The 12,961-nt window shown below is 49.4% G+C and overlaps 1 protein-coding gene across 5 annotated transcripts in view; it reads left to right on the top strand.

Annotated features, from left to right (window-relative positions):
- SNX29 (sorting nexin 29) overlaps window positions 1-12,961 on the top strand; it is a 478,644-nt gene that overhangs the window by 312,898 nt on the left and 152,785 nt on the right. For all 5 annotated transcript variants that reach the window (XM_082714096.1, XM_082714098.1, XM_082714099.1 and 2 more), the window contains one exon: window positions 88-204. In XM_082714096.1, the coding sequence (XP_082570222.1) occupies window positions 88-204 (117 nt within the window). The remainder of the gene's footprint in view (window positions 1-87; window positions 205-12,961) is intronic.

The following is a 12,961-nucleotide window of genomic DNA, read 5'->3' as shown; positions in this document are numbered from 1 at the left end:
CAGCCCTGGAGAAGGTGGCTCCCATGCCTGGGGGTGGGGCGCGGGTCTGTCCTCTGAGCCTCACCGTGTTTTGCTTGTGTGTTCCAGGTGGCGGAGATGCACGGCGAGCTGATTGAGTTCAACGAGCGCCTGCACAGGGCCCTGGTGGCCAAGGAGGCCCTCGTGTCCCAGATGAGGCAGGAGCTCATTGACCTTCGGGGACCGGTGAGTGCTCCCACCTGGGAAGGTCCCCGACTCGCTCTTCTACCTGTTTTCCGCAGTCACACTGTTAGGTTTGCTCAGTGCTGGCAATGTCAAGGGGACCGAAAGAGTGAGCTGTCAGGTACCCACCATCCAGATTTTGCATGCATTAACCTTCTCTGCGCTGGGTTTGCTTTGGGCGGGAACGGGAAGAACAAACACCATGATACCAGTTCTGTTAGGAGCCTCCCCTTTCCGATGTTTCATGCCCCACCACATCCCATCGTCAATATTCTGAAATCTGTGTATAGCCTTCTCCTTCCTGTTTTTATATTCACTACTTAAATTTCCCTGAGCAGCAGGCTTGGATTTTGGGTAACCTGTACTAACGTAATGGTTACTCATGTTGTAACCGTTACTGACGTAGTGCTACCTGTTTGTATCTCCCTGACCCTTGTTTTTAAGTCAGTATTGTGGTTTTCGGACTGTCTCACACAGATCTAGTAGAGGACTTTAACACTGTAGCTCCCTTCATTCTTCGGGTCCCTTAGGCTGGTCCCCCAAATCTGTGGTTCCACTTGCCACGATCTGGAAGCCGATGACCCTCCTTCTGACGACTTGTCAGAAGGTCATCGTTAGCTGACCGCTGCGTGACAACGCCTCCGTCACTCACCTCCGTCTCCTCATGTCGGCGTTGTGTCCTCTCACGTCACCACGAGCAAGGAGGGAGAACAGAGGACAGTAAGATATTTTGGAGACAGGCCGCATTCACATCTTGCATTACATATATTATTAAAATTATTCTATTCGCTGTTGTTGCTGATCTCTTAGGTGCCGAATTTACAAAGTAAACTTTGTCATAGGCATCACATAAAGGAGAAAGCAGGTTGTACGTAGGGCTCAGGGCCGTCCACAGCTTCAGGCATCCACTTGTTGGGGTTGTTCTCTGCTTTCTATAGATGTTCAGCAGCACCCCTGATTTCTACCCACTAGAGGCCAGTAGCATCCCACGCCGTGACAACATCCAAGAATGTCTCCAGGCATTGCCAGCCGTTCCCTGAGCAGCGGGGCCAAACCCCCATGGTTGGCGGGTCGGGGGGAGAATGGGGGGGAGTCCGGTCTCGTTCATTCAGTTCCTAGACTCTTGAGTTCCATCTTGAAGGAAGTACCATGATAAGCGAAACCCAGTCCCATTTTAATGGATAGTCAGGTTGTTCACATAATTTTGCTTTTGCAAGCCATGATGCTGAGAGCATTTCATCCTCTTCTAGGGTTTATAATACCTTCTTCATTTCGAAGGATTCTTGTGTGCTGTGTCAGATGCCCACAGATGAAAGAATCTTACGCAGATTCGTCAAGTAGAGCTGTCCTCGGTGATTGTCTTGTTTGTGTGACCGCACCTGCCTCTCCCCTCTGTATTGTTTTCATTCAGATACTAGACATTACTTCCTCTATAGACCACTCTGTATAGATCTTAAAATCTTTAAAAAAAAAAAAAAGGAAACCATAAATATATCACCATCTCTCCATTACCCTCCATTCTTTTATACCATCGGATATCTGTGCTCAAACTTCTTACTGTTCCATAACTTTTTATAGTTTCTTAAAGATTGGATCCACGTGAGGTCCGTGTGTTGTCATTGGTTATGTCTTTTGTGTTTTGTGTTTCATTTTAACACGTTGTTCTGACTTGAGTAAAACAGAGGCTGAAATGTAGCATCCTAGCCAGTCTTCAGTGCGAGGTGGTGTGGCCTTAGGTGTGACCCGCATCGCCCCTCCGTCTCCTGAAGCTTGTCCTCTGCCCCTGATGTCCCGTTGCTCCCTCCTCCGACCCCTGTCCACAGCCGTCACAAAGCAGAGCGCTCGCTGATGTTTCCGTCCGTGCGTCGCGCCCTCCTCCGGCTCTCCTTCCGCTCTCTTTCTTGCCACGTGTTTGTGGGAGACCCTGGGTCATGTCCCCACCCGGAACTGGCTGATGGCATCTCACTGCCTTCTTTTCACGCCCCGTGGTTGCTTGTGTCTTCTTGGATTGGCACTTGGCATCGGGGGGCTGGGATGGAGCTTTAATTCTCCTGTGAACATCGCTGTCTCTGGGGCGGTGTTTCTCTTGGGACGCGCACGAGCTCTGCCAGTCTCTTGCCCATCGTGGCGGTCCCGTACTAGCCCTTCCTGCATCGCTGCACGGCGGTTCCCTTGACACCTGCGCCCGAGGGCGAGCTCGCTGAGCTGCGCGGGACGGTATTTTAAGCGTTACTGAGCTTTACTTGTTTTTTGTTTTTGTTTTTTCTTTTTAAATACCTGTTTCTGATTCCTCTGTCAGCATGCAGGGGTTCCTGCCAACACTTAGACATCCCTACCGACACTTCTGGGTGTGAGGCGGGTTTTAACTTGTGTTTCTCTCATCGCGAGTGAAGCCGACCACCTTGCCGTTGGCCAGCTCGTTATTTCGGTTCCCACCTCTGTGATTTGCTGCCTGCTCCTGTTTCCTGTCGGGTTGCAAGTGTTTTCTTGCCGATTTCTAGAGGTTTTTTACCTGTCTTTTTATTTATGCATGTTTTGAATATTCCACCAGACTATGGCTTATTTGCAGCCTTTTAATAAAAGGGGGACATTTTGTGGAAAAGGAGAGAATCATTAAATGAAACCCCATCATCACTCAGCTCCAGCAGTAATCAACTCCGGGCCGTTCCTGACTCATCCTTACTGGGGTCAGCCCCTTCCCATCTCAGATTATTGGGATGCATATCCAAGTTGCATTATTTCATCATAAATATTTCAGTATTTATCACTAAAAGATATTTTCAGTACCATCATCCTACCTAAAGAGTTAACGATGATTCCTTAATATTCTCAAATGTCCCATCAGTGTTTGGTGTTCTTCATTTGTCTCAAAATTTTTTTTTATTTGTGCTCAGCAGGGTTTTAGCGCCGTGCAAACAGTGCAGTTGGGTGATAATCTTTTCAGCTTCCTAATTGGTACCGTACCCTCCATGTCCTCCTCCTCCTGTTTCTGCTAATATGGAAAAACCTGGCCTTTTGAACTGTTTTCCTATTTAGTATTTTGTTGGCTGCAGCCCCACGGTAACCCTTACCATGTTCCTCTGTCCTTTGCCTTTCCTTTGAATTGCTCATTAGCTGTAGAATCTGGATGCGAGGAGGTATTTTGGGCAGGGGTGGGGGTACCTTGCCCTCACAGGTGGTGGTGTGTACTTCCTTTATGTGACATCAGCATGTGACTGTCACCGCCTGTGCTTACTGCCCTGCGGTGCAGTCCCCGACTGAGTTGGTTTCTGTCACCCCTCACATGTCCAAAATGTGTACAAGAGCTTTGTAGATTTCTTTCATTAGGGAGAAATGCACCTTCCTAAGAAGGAAGCACATTTCCTAAGTACCTGTTTTGTATGAAGAACCCTCCATGGGAGTTATTTCATCTTCGTCTTAAAGCTTGACTGAGGCTTGGAGAGGTCCCGAATCTTCCAGACAGATGATGGAGCTGGAGTCAAACTCTGCTTATCCACAAAGTCTGTTTTCCTTCTCCAGTTCTGCCGGCTCTGGGGGGCTGGGGAGAACAGGTATGGGTGGGTTCCCTTGGGTTACGCATTGCCCTTCCAGGCAAGGTCCCGAGGGCCCCTCTCTGTGTCCTTCCCAGCTGTGTCTCATGTAACAGACTTGGGCAGTGTGGCTTCTCACTTTCCTGCCATCAGTGGCCCCTCGCTGAGAAGGGACAGTGGGGCGGCAGGAACAGGGAACTCGCTGTGCTGACTTGTGTTTCGGTCTGTGAGTAGACCTGGTGTTGGGGGCGGGCAAGTGGCTCCTGTGTGTCTGCCTCCTGGCATACTCCAAGGCCCGCCTTACCGGAGCGGGACTTGTTGGCAGGCGAGGACCAAGGACTGGTCCCGTTCCTGAGGATAGGTTCAGTGTGGACCTTGGAGGAGTGCCTGTGTGTCCTCTCTGCTGGAGGGAGGTCAGTGACTCCTGGCAGGTGTGTTTCCAGAAAGTGCCTTCAGTGTGGCATTCTCCTTCCGGGCGATGAAAACAGTGAATCAGCAGTTCCAAGTCAACAACTCCTGTTTTAATAGGTTGCATGTATTGAGCTCTGCCCCAAATTGAAATACTTTTAAGGTTTTAGTGCTCCATTTAATCATCCGTGACCCTGGAGGTAATTGCTATTATGATACTCTTTCGGGTAAAAGAAAACTGAGGCTCCGATATGGATTAACTCAGCCAAGGTCCTACAGTGAGAGCTGACAGATCTGTGTGCCTTCTAGGACTGGAGTTTTCTTTACACAGTTGCAACCTGGAAAATTTTGGACATTTGACAAATCTTGGTAGACCCATGCTAAAAAGCCAAGTAACCTAAAAGAGCTTGTAATGAAAAGTACGTGAGTCTCTCTCCTATCACTGGCCCCCCAGGATTCCCCCGAGAGTCAGTAATGACCCCTAGTGTTGGGTTTGTCTTTCCAGAAATGAGTGATGCCGGAGTGAGTTGTGTACACGTTCCCAAATGTTTTAGTAACCAGTTGCCTGTTCTAGTTACTGTTTGGAATACGACTCCCCCCTCTTCCTCAAGTTAATAATGTAGTTAAGACATTTTTAAATTTTATTTTACATACAGGTCCGCCTCATTCTTTTAAAGAGCTACACTGTGTTCCTTTGAACTGGTAATCCAGTAATTTATTTAACCAGACCCCTGTTGATGGATACTTAGTTTCTCATTCTTATTTTTATGATAACGGGGAGCATGACATTCTTGTGAAATCCTGCATTTGGATTAGAAGGTTGTCTGGCAGTCCGTGGGACTCCGCTCAGCTGGGTGAAGCCCCAGAGATCGTGCCTTGGGAGATTTCCATGGTCCTGGAGAGGATGATCACCACCTTCCATTCTCCTCCACCTATTGGAGGAAACCCTTTGGTGGGGCGGTGGGGGAGCCAGCATCCATTGCTAGCTCAGGATTTATCAAGTTCCCGACAGTGTGTCAGGTGTGCACTGGGTCTTCATGCTCATTCTAATGTCACTTAATTTTGAAGAGAAGCCTGTGACAAATGGGGGTGTTACTGTCTTTTATAGATATGGTAACTGGGGGACACCGGGTGGCTCAGTGGGTAAGTGTCTACTTTCAGCTCCGGTCATGATCTCAGGGTCCTGGGATGGAGTCCTGCACGGGGCTTGGAACCTCCTTCTCTCTCTGCCTGCCACTCCCCCTGCTTGTGTGCTCTTTCTCTCTCTCTGGCAAAAATAAAGTCTAAAAGAAAACTATGCGGCAGATGAGACAGAAGGGTTGAGGCCCCCGCCATGCCTCATTATGGTACCACATTGATTGTTACCTGTCTTCTCTGCTCCATGAGAGCAAATTCTCTGTCTCCTACGCCCTTGGAAGCCCAGTGATTCCTGTGCTGGGTGCGAGGTAAGGTGGGCTGGCTCACTGAGTAGAGAATTGGGCAAATGAATGAAAGTTGCAGGTAGGAGGTGGTCGAATCCAGATTTTTCCTGGGCCCCTTTGACATACACGCTTACCTTCTCTCGGCCAGGCCACCCTCCTTTTGCTTCGAGTCTGGATGCCCTTAAGGACAGTGACGTCCCTTCACACAGAGGCGGTCCTGACCGTCATCCTTCCCCGCAGGCAGGTTGTGATGGCCACAGGGAGGAGAGAGGAAAGTGGTCATTAAGGACCTGAAGGCTGTGGGAACGGCGTGCCATTTGGTCAGTGAGCCCCAGAGGACACCTTGACCTTGTCATCATTGCCTCGGGCCCTTCTGCTTAGCTCCCCAGAGTCAAACAGCAGGGGCCAAAGACGGAGGAGGTTGGAAGCTGGGTTTCAGTTCTGGAGGCTTCTCTTCGTGAGAGGCATGTGTTAGGGAATCTCAGCCTCTCCTCCCTTCGTTTCCATGGGGTCTGGCTCTCTGCTGCCCCCGGGTTAGACTTCCTCCCACACCACCCTGGTGTTGGAGGGCCTCCGGGGCAGCACAGAGTCAGCTTTATTTGGAAACTCCTATTTGCTCTTCTCTGAAGTGGGGAGTAGTACGGCACCCCTGGGGACTGAGCCGGAGACCGCTGAGGCAGGGCCTGGGCGTTTTCATCTCTGAGCACACAGCGCCTGGCGGCACGGTGCACCCAGTAGGTTCTCCGTGACTGCGCGGCTCCATCCGCGCAGAGCCCGAGAGCACTGCATGGACCAAATCATTTTTTGCAAAGATAGGAGCCAGGACATGGTTTGCTCGCAGCGCTATCTTTTTGTGATATTACAGACTTCTAAGCCAAGTCACTTATTTTAAGAATGAGTTTGGGATTAGGGGTTGAAGTTTTTTCATTTTCTTTTTTTGAATGTAAGTATTTTTAGGACTCTGCTCATTATTCTTTCTCCCCCTCTGGTGTAAGATGTGAATGAGTGCCGGAGTTTTTTTCTCTCTTTCTTTTCTTTTTTTTTCCTTGAGCAGGATTTGATTACAGCCCTGAGAATTCTCTGGGAGCACAGCTCCTGCTTTGAATAATAAATGGAGACAGAGAAATAGAACCTTGTAAGATTGTAAGGCAGGGAGGTCAATTAAAGTCCTCAGCGGGGAGAGCTGAAGGCCAAGCGACTCCTTACCTGCGAGTTTGTCCCCGCTCGGGAAGCAAACTTGGTCTCACTTTACATAATTGAAGCTGGATTCCTCTTTGTTTCTGCCCCTATGGTGGGTCTCTGTTTCTCTGTCCCAAGCACCCTTAAATTGAATCCCCTCTCCTGAGGCGGAAGAAATGACTGTGGGGTCTGACTCCAGGATGTGTGACGTCACTGCCCCGTTCCCCCTGTCCCCAGCTCCCTGCACCCCATTACTGCTCTCTTACCCGTACCCTCTCTGTCTGTTTGGAGAGGGGACTCCCCCTTGGTTAGCCATTGACCTTGTGCTTGGCGTTTCTGTGCATTTGTATCCTCTGCGCCTGAGAGATGCAGGTTTTCCGCCCGGCTAACAGCAGGGGGCGGGGTGGGGGTGCTGGGGTGGGCAGAGAGGTATCATGACAGCCCGGGGCACGTGGCTCCGTCGTAGCCCCAAACGCGGACCCCATCCTTTGTCTTTTTTTAATACCATGCCGCTCACTCTTTTATTTTATTTTACTTTTTTCCTTTTGTTCGTTTCAAACAAAATGTGGTGTCTGTTGCGCTCTAGGCCAACGCACTGGGTGGTTTTAGAGACGGCCCATTCCTCTGTGGTTGAAGCTCACACGGCCACCGCCTTCCTGCACAGTGGATCTCTCCCTTCCTTGTCTCCCCGTCTCTCTTTGTACATCAAAGTGGTTTTCTTTTTTTAAGCCTCCTAATCCGTTCATCCTGATATCAAAAGGGCTCTTTTGGAAACTTGGAATTGAGAGGAGGCAGTTTCCCAAAAGTAGAACAATGATTCAGAGGGTGTGCAGAGTTGGTGCCTATAGGAAAGGGGGGCATGGTGATGGAATTACCTTGAAAAATGTTAGCCTAGAGCATGTTCCGTGGGTTTCTCTGCTGTAGCACTTCTCACCATGGGGCCTCCTAGCTCTCCAAAGGGGGTAGACAGAACATGCGCTATATGCGTTATTTCCTAGCATTATTTCCCCAAGGAGCATCTTTGCCAAGATGTTTTTGGAGGAATGCATTTGGGAAGGTTAGGGCCACTTTACCCTCGTACTAGCTAGCGAGGGGATCATGGACGTATGGTTTGTCTCATGGGACTTCCCAGGCAAGGAGTCCCCAGGGACTGGAGGGGAGGCGGTGATGCCTGTGGCTGTGGGGTGCAGCGGGCTGGCTCTGACTCACCTTCCACATACCCCCAGCTGGCCGGGCCCTCGGCCACGTGAGCTGCACCGTAGCCGGGACACCCACGGCCTCCTCCACGGTGGCCCTCCAAGAGCAGGTGGTCCTCGCTCTTGCTCTCCTGTTCTGTCCGTTTCCTCTCCAGCCCCCCTCTCTGCTCCTTCTTCTGTCCATTGTGCTTCTCTCTCTCTGTTCCTGCGCCTGTGTCTGCCGCTCTGCCGGCTTCTCCCTCTCCCTCTCTGCTCCTCTCTTTGTCCCTCGGCCTCTGCCTTTTTCTGCAGCTGTCTTTCTCTGCCCCTTCCCATGTGTGCCTTGGTCTCTGTCTGCCTGCCTGTCTCGTGCCCGTGCCTGAACCTTTGTCTGCAGCTGGCTCGCTCTGTCTCTGCCCTCCCTGCTCCTTCCCACGTGTTCTCCTCCCGTGAGCACTCACGTTGCTGCGTGGCATGGAGAAGCTCGCTGTCCGTCGCAGCTGTCTTGACAAACATTCCACTTCCTCTTCCTCGGCCAACTGGTGTGGTTTGCCCAGGGCCCCCGTGAAGCGACTTGCCTTAGAATCAAGTTCCCTGAAAGCCTGTGTGAGCTCTCCCCTCTTGGCTGCAGCCCTCCCAAGCCCCTGTTGAGCCCCTAATCGGTCTTTCCATGGCTCTTGGGGTGTCAGCGTTTGTCACACTCTCTTACCACTTTGTGCTGAACTTTGTTACACCTGGAGACCGCTAGCTTCCCTGAGACAGGGGCCCCGTCTTCCTCTCCCTCTTCTCGGGCTCGTGCATGGTGTCCCTCCTGGTGCATGTGGTGTGTAAATCTGACCGTGCACCTGTGGTTTCCATGGTAACACTGTTAACCAGGAACCTTGATTATCCATTAAGGTGCCTTCCTGGCTCCTACTGGATAACAGACTTGCTCTTAATCCTTGCTCTAAGCTGCTTGGTGTTTCCACGGGACACCTTCCTCTCCTGTGGAAATGACTGAGCCAGTGGGAGAGGAAGACAAGTAATTTAAAATTCAGGGGCGAGATGGATGGAAAAAAAAAAAAACCCTCATCCGAAGTTTTTTAATATGGCGTACTTTGAAATGAAATGCTTCCTGGGACTTTCTTGGTATCGTTAAAGCCTTCAGAGGGAGTGATCTCATTTGGGGGCTGATGCTATTTAAGTAGAGAAGCTTAATAAGAAATATATTTTTCAGCTGGGTGGCACTTGCAGAATATCTAATGATCAAGTACCAAATTGTCTGCAGCCCCACAGCAGCTCTAAACATCGTGTCCCAAATTATAAGAGGCTTTTAAATTCAGTACTTGGACCATCAGTGTTTTAATCGTCTACCGTCTTGAAGGAGATTATTTTTAAAAGTGCCATTTAAGAGAGGCTACTAAAAATATGTCTCACATAGAGGCTTAGCTTAGAAATGTTAGTTTTTTGACACAAAATCATCCAGAAAGATGCTTGCAGAACCTGCTTTAGACCTCTCTGGGCCCCAGAATAAAAGCCCCTCTTGGAGCCCAGCATCTCTGTCCCAGGCAAATACCCTGAGTGAACACGTGCTCCTTGCTCTTAAAGCAGAGGGCCCTCCAGACGGCCAGTCTGTCTCCCCCGACGTGCTAGGGTTAAACGCTGGGCCCTGCATTGTGGCTGGCTATTTTGTCCCCATGGGTGGTTGGGTTTCATGGGGGAGCCCCAGAGGCTCCAGCTGACAGTTCGGGCAGTTAGCGCCTGCCTACCCAGGGCTTATGGGTACAGAACTTTGAAAATACATTTTCATGAAGATAAGAGTTTTGTGTCTGTTGGCAGATGCAGCATGTGCAAGTTTTGCCCCAAAGTGGGTCTCATATTGATGCAAATAGGAAACACTGGCGAGGTACAAAACAGTCCAGATTGATACACCTCGTGCTCTGTGATGATTTCAGCTGTGCATGGAGAAGGGGAGTGGCGTCCCTGGCTTCGGCTGCTTTCGGTTGCTCACGTGCGGTCTGGCTGGCTTACACAGAATGTGGCCACGTGGCAGGGCTGTGGTGGACATGCAAGATGCGGGCTCTGCCCTTGGGAAGGTCAAAGACGAGAATCTGTTTTACCTGATTTGCATCTCTCTGGTTTGACTGCTTTGTGGTTTGGTTGGAGATCGAGGTCTAGATGGGATAACTTGGGCACCTTTCCTGGCCCTGATTCTGAAGGAAGAGAAGCCAAGGTCAGGAGGCAGCGGCAGGCGGTGGCAGCCAGGATGCTCTGGTGCCCACGGGACCTGTGCCCTCTTTTATTTACCAGCAAGCCCTTCCTGAGATGAGCCCGTTCTTCCGTGTTTGTTTTCACGTGACCCAGATGCTCATGTTCGGGCGAACCAAAGTTCTGTGCTCAAGACCGCACACAATGTTGGTGCCAGCAGCACCCGTTCTGATTTATGTCTTAAGGTAGCTGTGATCTCACTCCACCGTCCGTGGAAGCGGCTCCCAGGCTACACTTGGTCTTCTCCGGGGCGGGGGGTGGGTAGCAACCTGCAGACCCTGTGTTGCTTTATTCCCGACAACTGTGTGTGTGTGTGTGTGTGTGTGTGTGTGTGTGTGTGTGTGTGAAAGATTTTATTTATTTATTTGTCAGAGAGAGAGAGAGTGCACACAAGCAGTGTGTGTGTGTGTGTGTGTATGTGTGTGAAAGATTTTATTTATTTATTTGTCAGAGAGAGAGAGAGTGCACACAAGCAGTGTGTGTGTGTGTGTATGTGTGTGAAAGATTTTATTTATTTATTTGTCAGAGAGAGAGAGAGTGCACACAAGCAGGCAGAGTGGCAGAAAGAGAAGCAGGCTGTGTGTGTGTGTGTGTGTGAAAGATTTTATTTATTTATTTGTCAGAGAGAGAGAGAGTGCACACAAGCAGTGTGTGTGTGTGTGTGTGTGTGTGTGTGTGAAAGATTTTATTTATTTATTTGTCAGAGAGAGAGAGAGTGCACACAAGCAGGCAGAGTGGCAGGAAGAGGCAGAAAGAGAAGCAGGCTGTGTGTGTGTGTGTGTGTGTGTGTGAAAGATTTTATTTATTTATTTGTCAGAGAGAGTGCACACAAGCAGTGTGTGTGTGTGTGTGTGTATGTGTGTGAAAGATTTTATTTATTTATTTGTCAGAGAGAGAGTGCACACAAGCAGGCAGAGTGGCAGAAAGAGAAGCAGGCTGTGTGTGTGTGTGTGTGTGTGTGAAAGATTTTATTTATTTATTTGTCAGAGAGAGAGTGCATGCACACAAGCAGGCAGAGTGGCAGGAAGAGGCAGAAAGAGAAGCAGGCTGTGTGTGTGTGTGTGTGAGAAAGATTTTATTTATTTATTTGTCAGAGAGAGAGAGAGTGCACACAAGCAGGCAGAGTGGCAGAAAGAGAAGCAGGCTCCCTGCTGAGCAGAGAGCCCGATGCAGGACTCCATCTCAGGACCCTGGGATCATGACCTGAGCCGAAGGCAGCGGCTTAACCCACTGAGCCACCCAGGTGCCTCCATTGTGTGTTTTATTGACTCGTAAGTTCTCAGGATCATGTCATTAGCATGGAAGAGGGGTTCCTGTGATCGAGCCACCCAGCGGCGTGCTGTGTTTGATCTGTGGACCTGGGTCTGGGCTGGGACTTCCATCCCACGTGGTTAGACCATGGCTAGCACTGTCTGGACCGCTTTTTGTCATCCTTGAAACATAGCTCTGACCTGTTCCGTTCTGTCACTCCATGTCTTACTAGTCTTTCCCATCAAGACAAACCCATTGATCCCTAACTTAATCCTGTTTCTGCTAAGTTAACACACACAGTATTTCTAAGGGTACATAACCACACGATAATAATTGTACAAACCCTGTCACTAGATCAATTATATGTACTTATTCCTTAATTTAATAAATTTCCCTCTGTGCTTCTGATTAGTTCTAACTTCTTTTCTAATTGCATGTGACTTTCTCCTTTTTTAAAAAAAACCTTATTTCCAATTTTTATAATCTTTTTCTTTCTTTCTTTCCTTTTTTTTTTTTTTTTTTAATAAAGGCCCATCTCCATTTCTTGTCTCCTGGCCCTTTATAAACTCAGGGCTGCTGCATTGGGCAGTAAGCAGTTTTAACTCAGGGGCATCTAGGTATCAGAATGACCTTACAGTTTCCTCCGGAAGCTTTCCCCATCTTATTCAAGTAGATTTATGTTCTTCCAGAAAAACAAAATACTGTTTTTGTTGTAGGTGTCATAGAAATGGAGTCCCTGGCTGGTTGTTTTGTGGGATTGAGAGTATTTTTTGCCCAGATATGTTGTGGTGTCTCTCTTCTGGGATACCAGCAGATTATGTGATTGGATTGGAACAGATGCATCTTGGTTAAAGGGATCCCTGACGAATTGGGAAAAAGTGGAACTGCTGGCTCCGTTAGTCTGTTCTTCTGGAAATGACCTCTTCTTGAAGGACAGGCGCCATCTTGGCCTTGCCCACCATGTTCCTGAGCCCCTCTGCCATGGGGACTGCAGAGTGGCTGATCTTACTTTGAAGGAAAATGATCTTATCCACCAGGATTCAAATGGTTTTCTACCAGATACTCAAAAACTTGTGCACACCAACATGAGTGGTTGTGGTTTGAGGTGTGCCTTGTGTTGTCAGTTGGACATTGAAGATCTGACTTGGCCGAAGTTTCTGATGACATTGGAAAAGCCCAAGTCCCCCCTTGGATTTTTTTTCCCCTTGGGGAAAGTGGTTTTCTTCTCTTCTGGCTGTCCTGGGAGTATCCCTCCCTTTGACAGCATGTGTGTGTGCGCCTCTCCTGGGCATCATCTCCTGCCATCACAGCAAGGCCCACGACCATCTGTCACGCCCAGCACCCTGACACGGTGCTGATGTCTCTTTCAGCTTTGTTGTAAAAAGAATCTGGCAGATGCCGAAGCAGCACCTGACTCTCACCTCCTTCCTCGCCGCTGACTGTTGGCTCTTGGCTCACGGAGCTCTGCCCCTGCATTTATGTGCACCTGCTCTTCAGACTCTGTGCCCTGCCTTGCTTCTCCACCTTCTGTCTTTCAGAAGACATGCTT

The sequence above is a fragment of the Mustela nivalis genome, assembly GCF_964662115.1.
Source record: "Mustela nivalis genome assembly, chromosome: 19".
Lineage (NCBI taxonomy): Eukaryota > Metazoa > Chordata > Mammalia > Carnivora > Mustelidae > Mustela > Mustela nivalis.
Note: the sequence above shows the minus strand (reverse complement) of the source record. Positions and strands in the feature narration are given on the sequence as shown.